General features: G+C 35.1%; 2 protein-coding genes across 2 annotated transcripts; one reads left to right on the top strand and one right to left on the bottom strand.

Annotated features, from left to right (window-relative positions):
* Positions 1-4,637: 4,637 nt before the first annotated feature.
* On the bottom strand, positions 4,638-5,330 carry Gasu_49830 (archaeal ATPase). Its single transcript, XM_005704000.1, has 2 exons — positions 5,207-5,330; positions 4,638-5,159 (listed from the first exon to the last, which is right to left on the bottom strand). The coding sequence occupies exons 1-2, from the start codon at positions 5,304-5,306 to the stop codon at positions 4,969-4,971; spliced, it is 291 nt and encodes a 96-aa protein (XP_005704057.1). The 5' UTR covers positions 5,307-5,330; the 3' UTR covers positions 4,638-4,968.
* Positions 5,331-5,590: 260 nt separating this feature from the next.
* Positions 5,591-6,345, top strand: Gasu_49820 (archaeal ATPase). Its single transcript, XM_005703999.1, has 2 exons — positions 5,591-5,623; positions 5,667-6,345. The coding sequence occupies exons 1-2, from the start codon at positions 5,611-5,613 to the stop codon at positions 6,152-6,154; spliced, it is 501 nt and encodes a 166-aa protein (XP_005704056.1). The 5' UTR covers positions 5,591-5,610; the 3' UTR covers positions 6,155-6,345.
* Positions 6,346-7,186: the final 841 nt, after the last annotated feature.

The following is a 7,186-nucleotide window of genomic DNA, read 5'->3' as shown; positions in this document are numbered from 1 at the left end:
GTAAGATGGAATTGTTCTGAAGCACAAATAATCATGAGATGGTTTCAACATAAGAACATTAATATATGTTCAGATAAATCAGTAGTAGATTCTAGATCACATAAGACAGTATGTTGTACACTTTCATGATACTGCAAGTTCACTTGTCAAAGATTACTTGATTCAACTGACTAGATTGTCTCGAATTGATCACTTGGAGTTACACATCCCTACAAATGCAAAACAACTATCACGGGACAAAGAGATTCTTTGTGTTCGGGATTTCCAATGAAAAAAGCTTCTGACAGGTTGTACGTCGATATTTTCCGAAAAGAAATGACGACTAGTTGCTTCATCATACTATCATGAGATAACAAATAAGTTCGTTTCAAGAATCAAAAGATAAAGATTAGTCTCAAACAGATACAAGCAAAATCGAAAATCGACCAGTAAAGCAACTCGATACTCTACTTGTTGTTCAAAATCAGGACCGTATGTAGTCCTACTGATAGTAAGGTACAGGAATAGTCGTAAGTGTGCAAATAATGCCTTTTTCTTTTGTAAACTCAACAACGCAATTTTCTTGTATGGTAAAAAATAGGTCAAATTCGTACTTTTATCACAAAAACTATTATTAATATTCCATGTACCACTAACCAATACACTATAACTTTGTCTTGTTGTTATTGTCGTTGCTGTCATTTTACAATTCCAAGTAAGTAAAACAATTGCAATTGTCCACTCAAGCCAACAACGAAGAAAACAGTAAAAGATAGAAACACAAGTCATTCTCTTTGTAGACTTGATGACTATGCCATACTTTAGTAGGCTTGGGCTCATATTTGTTGTTGTTGCTGTTCTGGTTGAATTTCAAGTAGTGGCGAGTGGTTTGATTTTGCTGCGATAGTAGAAAAATGTTTTAGGTTCGTGTCATATGTGCAAACCACTTTGTTCGTCTGCGTATGCTTTCTAGGAATTATCTACTAAAAGTTGGACTTTATTTTCAGAGTCAAACCAAAACTCTAGTCGGACACGATGACATCAATGTTTGCACTCGTGTAATATTGTTGAAGTTCAACCAATCCTTCGTGAGTTTCTTTCAGAGCTACTTTGTATACTATCCAAACGCAAGCTGTTTGCACAAAATGTGAAGTCTCTTTTTCGCTTTTTGACAGCTACAACTACCACTATTTTCAACAGAACGACCTTTAGTGTGTAGAAAAGAAAAGCAGATCAGCAGCACTCTTGGCATGCAAATACTGTTATACACAAGTCGCCTTGTTTCCCATTCACACCGTACTACTAATGTTACCCTCCTTTCCAACTGTACTATGGACCAAAGACGATTTGCAGTATATGCCTTTCAGAAACACTATCAATACTGGTTTCACCTGTATTACTCTTATTACTTACATATCGTTTTAAACATCTTTCACCTTCGGTAAAACCAGTAATTCATAAAAACAAAGGCGTTTCTCAAAACGGACTAATAGCTACAATCGCCATTGTCACAACATTTTACCCAGGTGAACACAACCAAGATTTTCAACAGTGTCCTTTTGCTTGCTTTATTTCATGGTTCCCAACAAGTTGAGCATACTTTGAACTGAAAACTTTTCCCTTGCTTTCAAAATACAAGTTTATTCAGCTTTCGTTATCTAAAGCCCCCCATCCATAATATTTCAAAGTATCAATAGAGAATTGATATAAACGCTCGACAATACAAACAGCCATTAAAAATATGCAATGATGGACTCGAGACTTTCCTTTGCTATTCTGGAAAAGGAATGAATTTTACAAAGAGTGCGAATATCGTTTGTTTTCACTATAAAACCTGTTGCAGAGTTACAGACCAAGTTTTCCATCTTGAAAGAAGTCACATAGAAGACAAAAACTATCATACGGAAAGTAACTCTTTATACTGACCAAAACACTCAACTAAGTGTCTAACTGGTTTCTTGGAAAAACATCTTTGAAATATGAAACCAAGACTGATTCTCAACAATCGACTACAAGACTAGACTGTCAACTGCTAATAAATACACAAAAATGCTCTGTAACAATTATCAGTAAAAACTAAATCTAAATGAACTTGCGAGACAACTAATTGGGTAATGTAGTGAAACTCAACAACAGCTTAAACTCCTTTGTCTTTGCTCTTTTCTTGACAATACAGCTCACAAATTTCCATACAAGACCAGAAGTGAAATAACAACAAGTCTTGCATAAACTATGTAAAAGTCAAATAGATAGTCAATGTTGTACGAATCAAAAAGACACTACAGTCTATCCGGAACTCAGAGCTCAAGACGACTCGATGGATTTTTATAAAGGAATGAACTGCAAGGCTTAAAAAAGAAACGTAGATAATAGAATTGCACTTGTCCAACTAAAACAACAAATGAGTTGGAAATTAAAGTCGGAAAAGTTTCAGAAGTAAACCTAACCAAGTTCAAAGCCTTAACAACACTGGCCCTTTTTAAACTATTGTGTAATTTCCAATTGGACTATGATGAGAAGAATTGCTATGTATTGTCTCATTTCTACTGGAGGTGTAGTATCTTGTAGTGAGTTTTATGAAAGAAAATATTTTACTTGGAGATATGTAAAAAGGTTCTGGAACAATAAGTGTGCTAGATACAATCAATCTCATATCTCAGTATTGTTGTGAAACGAGAAGAACAGTGTCGTAACAAAGGTCCTCTCAACTCCCTAGCGACACTGTAGCCTTTTAACAGCGTTGAGTTTGATCAATCTTGTCTCTGCAAGGTAAATTTCAAACTACTTGTGAGGCTATTTTGATTACAAATCAAGAACGGGTTTTGCTACAACCAGTTTTTGACTCGTTCTCGATCTGAGAACCTTTCTTTGTTGGTCACTCAAAATTAAGGAAAACTGCTTAAAAGGTGTAAAATTGTCATTTTCCAATTTCACTGACATTTACTCTGTTTGGCTTGCATTGTGAGAGATAGAACCTTTCCTTCTATGCAAATTACGCTCAAGGAACAATCTTTGTTCGATTACGAGTTATAAAGAAGAATAAATTGTATATTCAACTCTAGAATTGGAAAGTATACAGAGGACAAGGCTACAACAAAAAACTGTTCAAAGGTTTGGAATTCTTTTGTCTATGTACAAATACGTACAACTACTTACGATAAGGAGGATCGAGCCTCAAAAGTTACACGGGTCTCGCTTTGTTCTCTTCATAAAGAACTTGTAGAGAGTTTTGACTGTTATAAGAAGTAAAAGTGGTGACGCTTTTACTTCTCCTTGCACATATATTTCAAGATTCACCTTTCTTTTTTACTTTGCCAAGAAGAGATGAAAGATTCTTATTTTTCCATTATTTCTACATTTATATTCTTCTTTACTAATAGACGAAATTGATCCAATGTATTTAAAAGAACAAGACCTTTACCGGTTTGGATAACAATCACAATATAAATTTGAGATTTGACTTTGCAAAGGAATCAGATAAATTGTTTTATCTTATTCTGCTGAATATTGTTTGCGAGTTGACGACATTTTTATTCGCTGTAGAGCAACTTGGATAAAACAGCGTTTCTCTTCTTTTTCAAGTTTGACTTGTCCCTAGTAGAAATGAACATTCCTTCTATTGATAGACCCGTTTTTTATACGAAACGTTGGGTTGTCTTTGATTCTCGTTACTAATATCCAAAAGGAAGCCTCTACTAGTGTACCCATCAGGTTATATTTCGCAAGAGTCTTCTTTCAAGTGCCTAACGCAAGGAACTTTTGTATAGTGACTCACTTATTCAATGAGCTGATGGTTGAGATTGGAAGAAGATTAGGACTCAACTGCAGCTGAACAAATCGTTCTTTGAATTTGCATAGCTTTTAAAAGTTTTACCTTTTTTTATATTGGAAGAGATAATAGCTCTCTTGGGGTTATCTCGTTCCTAAAGCAGCTTTGTACTTTTTATAGTTTGCTTTCTTGTATATCTTTAAAAGTTGTAGTTTTTACAAAGTTTATCGTGCAAGAGGATGCAGCAAAAGCCTTTAATTCTAAACAGTCATGTTTACCTTCAAAAACACCTCAACTGTATAGCCGATTACTGAGGAGAAGGAATTCAACTATGATTCAAATGTTATGCAATGACAAGATACGAGAAAAGAATCGATAGAATAGACTCAATTCGATTGAATTGAATTTCTTGAAAAATATCTTTTCTCCTCTTAACAGAATCCACAGTATCAAATGCCACTATTTTCAGAGGAGAAAGAGACAGGAGTTATTGACTCTTACAGAAATTGAGTATTGATGATACACTTGTGTGAGTCAATGTTGTTTCTGAGATTTGATAACACCACGCGATATTTTGGATCCTTCTTTGCACATTTGTTTTGGTTTGTCTTTTGCTATCATCAACTTTTGTAGCTTTAGTGATAAGCTGCTACTTGTCATGATATCGTAAGAAAGGAATTTGATGATTGCTGAGAATAAAGGAGTGTTGTGCTTGCGGGTTTCTGCATTTCTACTAAATAATATATTTCAACTGGAGCTTTTGAATAGACTGTAGAAGAGAATGACTTGGTTCATACTCTAGTTCCGTGTTTCGAAATGAAGCAAAAGTGACGTAAAAACTGTTCCATAAAATACAGAAAATCTAGAGAGAGACGTCTATGGAACAAATTCTTCATGAACAATCTATATTTCTCGGAACTCTCATGACTACTCTCGAAAATTCTGAAAGAAACTTTCTTATCTATGTGAGAATGGGCCATGTTTAATAGCTTTATACTCTCAAAGAGCATAAAAAACTTGTGAAATAAACATTGGCTTCCTTCCAATCCTCCTAGTATCCTATGAGAGTTACCATTATATTAGCATACGAGAATAAGAATATCGATAGTTGAAAAAGCCATATTGATCGTTCTTCCATAGTTCAAATCATCTCAGTCCAAGCCATAAAGGGTATGACATAGTCATCAGTTGATAAAGAGAAGAAGTTGGATTGGTATCCTTTACTGTTTTCCTCGATTGACTATTAATGGTATCGTCAAGCGATAGTCGCAACTACTTGTTACACCCCTGAGTTGTTCTCTGTTGCTATGAAGATCATACAGTTCTTTTGTCACTCGAACAACATCTCTTTCACGATCTACCACAACAGACTTAAACTTGACCACAGCTTCCCACTTTTCTTCCAAACTCGCTATCGCCAAAGTGAAATGAAAAATAAATTAATGTTGTTGTTGTGACCGACATGTCTCTGATTCATTTTCTGACCATTATGGAAAATATTTACAACGTTGTGGTATTTTTGTTCCAAAAGATGGCAATTCGAGTGGTCCTGATGCATATGTTGTATTCCATAATGGACAAACACGTTATGTTGTTGGATTTTCATTTACATTTTATCACAAAACTGAATTCTCGAAAACAAATATTGAGAAGGAAGCCAAAGAATTTTTTAAGGGAGTTGTTTCCGTTTTGAATAACGGATCTCCTTCATCTGTTCAACTTTGTTTTCAGTTTGTGGTAGTTTGTGCTAGTTATGGTCGATCTGTAGGTTTCTCTGTTGAAGAACATAATATTGTTGAAGATGCAAGTTATTTGGTTACTGAACATTCTGCAGGGTCAACTTTGAATGAAAGTCGTCGATCATGTCTGCAATTGGTAGTTGTTTCTCAAAGGAACCTTGAACGATTTTTGGGAATAGATAATGTCGATATTTTGAGGAAAATTGGGAAAGCAAACCGAGAAGAGTTCAGTAAAGACTTTTCAGTATGGTGCAAAACTATCTTTGAGTCGATGTCTAATGAATATGTTTCATCTTTGGAAGCTGAGCAATCAAATGTTACTTCAAGAGTGGCTCGAAATATAAGACCGAGAACAAATGATGAGAATAGGATGCGAATGGAAGGTTTTCAAAGTTCTATACAACTGGAAAAAGATAAAACAAGAAGAGAACAAGTATCGAGTGGTATAAATGCACATTTTGACTGGAAAGAGTTTCTTTGCAAGTCTGCGTTATTACCGGAAGAAGTTGCCACTCGTTATGCTTTGACATTTCCTCGTATATTTGGAGATAATCCTCAAGTGATTCGAAGAAAGTCACTAGAGTTGATGGGTATACCAGAGCAATACATTCAAAAAATTCTAAGAGCTGCAGTATTACTGAAAGACAATACAGAAATGAAAGAATAATCAGCTGCTTTCAAATTTGTGTTATTGAGGGACATTCTTTTTAGAAAATAGAGTGGAAAGTAGGAGATGGAGGAGAGAAGAAGTTCTTTGTGCTTTTATTCTAATTGAAGCTTACAACAGCAAAGCTTATCTCTGTTTGTAAGCTTTTATATTTTCCATGAAAACGGACGAATAAAACTATGTTTTTTGTGTTGAAAAACGCTGGTTGAGTTTAACTAAAAAGAGAGGATGTGTGCACTCAATCTTCGAACTCATTGTTGTTTGGCTGGCAGCGTAAAGACACAAGCTTGTCAATTATGCAAACTAGTCATCCTTTGAATATTTGAACAAGCAGTTGAGAATGTAAGATCTATTGACTAAGAATTTGCTTGCTCTGCTTGTGGTTTCTATGCAAGGAATGATTCAGAAACTTCGTCGTTATTATCCCTAGAATCTGTGGTGTTTTCACTATTTATTGCAAATATGCGTCGAGTAACTTCTACTTATATCTAGCAATGCCAAGGACATATATGTGGCTTGTGCCTTTTTGGAAATCTTCTCAAGTTTACTTTTTCTTTCAAATTTTAGAATCTGCATATTCTTATGAATATATCCAATGGTTTTTCTCTTGTTGCAAAGTGAGCAAGTCATCGTAGTCTCGTGAATGATGTTTGACAAGTTGAGAATTTGGATGGAAGAATATTGTTGCAGCATATATACATATGAGGACCATGTTATGTTTATAAAAAAATGACAGATTATCTATAAATAAATAAATGCAGTACTGAATAAAAATGACATGTTGGCTCAGAGAGACTGTAGAAGAATAAATATTCTCCCTCGACCAATGCCCTATTCGAACCTTCCTATGCGTTCTTGATATCAGCAGTCTTGAGAGCGTCATGCGTTTTGACTGATGAGTGTAGAGATGCGATGGCATTGATACAGGCTGTATGGAGAGCTGGTTGTTTATGTTTCATGCAAGTTGCCGAACCTACTTCTATTATCCCTTTCATCCAAATTCCCAAATCCTGCTGCTAGTATCCACTCAAA

Source organism: Galdieria sulphuraria (genome assembly GCF_000341285.1).
Source record: "Galdieria sulphuraria unplaced genomic scaffold scaf_47, whole genome shotgun sequence".
Classification (NCBI taxonomy): Eukaryota; Rhodophyta; class Bangiophyceae; order Galdieriales; family Galdieriaceae; genus Galdieria; species Galdieria sulphuraria.
The sequence above is the reverse complement of the archived record's forward strand: the minus strand, read 5'-3'. Positions and strand labels throughout refer to the sequence as shown.

Coding starts and splice junctions, on each gene's coding strand:
- Gasu_49830 (XM_005704000.1), bottom strand. CDS start 5,306: ATGCATCAGGACCACTCGAATTGCCATCTTTTGGAACAAAAATACCAC. Junction 5,160..5,206: donor AATGAATCAGAGACATGTCG/GTCACAACAACA, acceptor CTTTGGCGATAG/CGAGTTTGGAAGAAAAGTGG.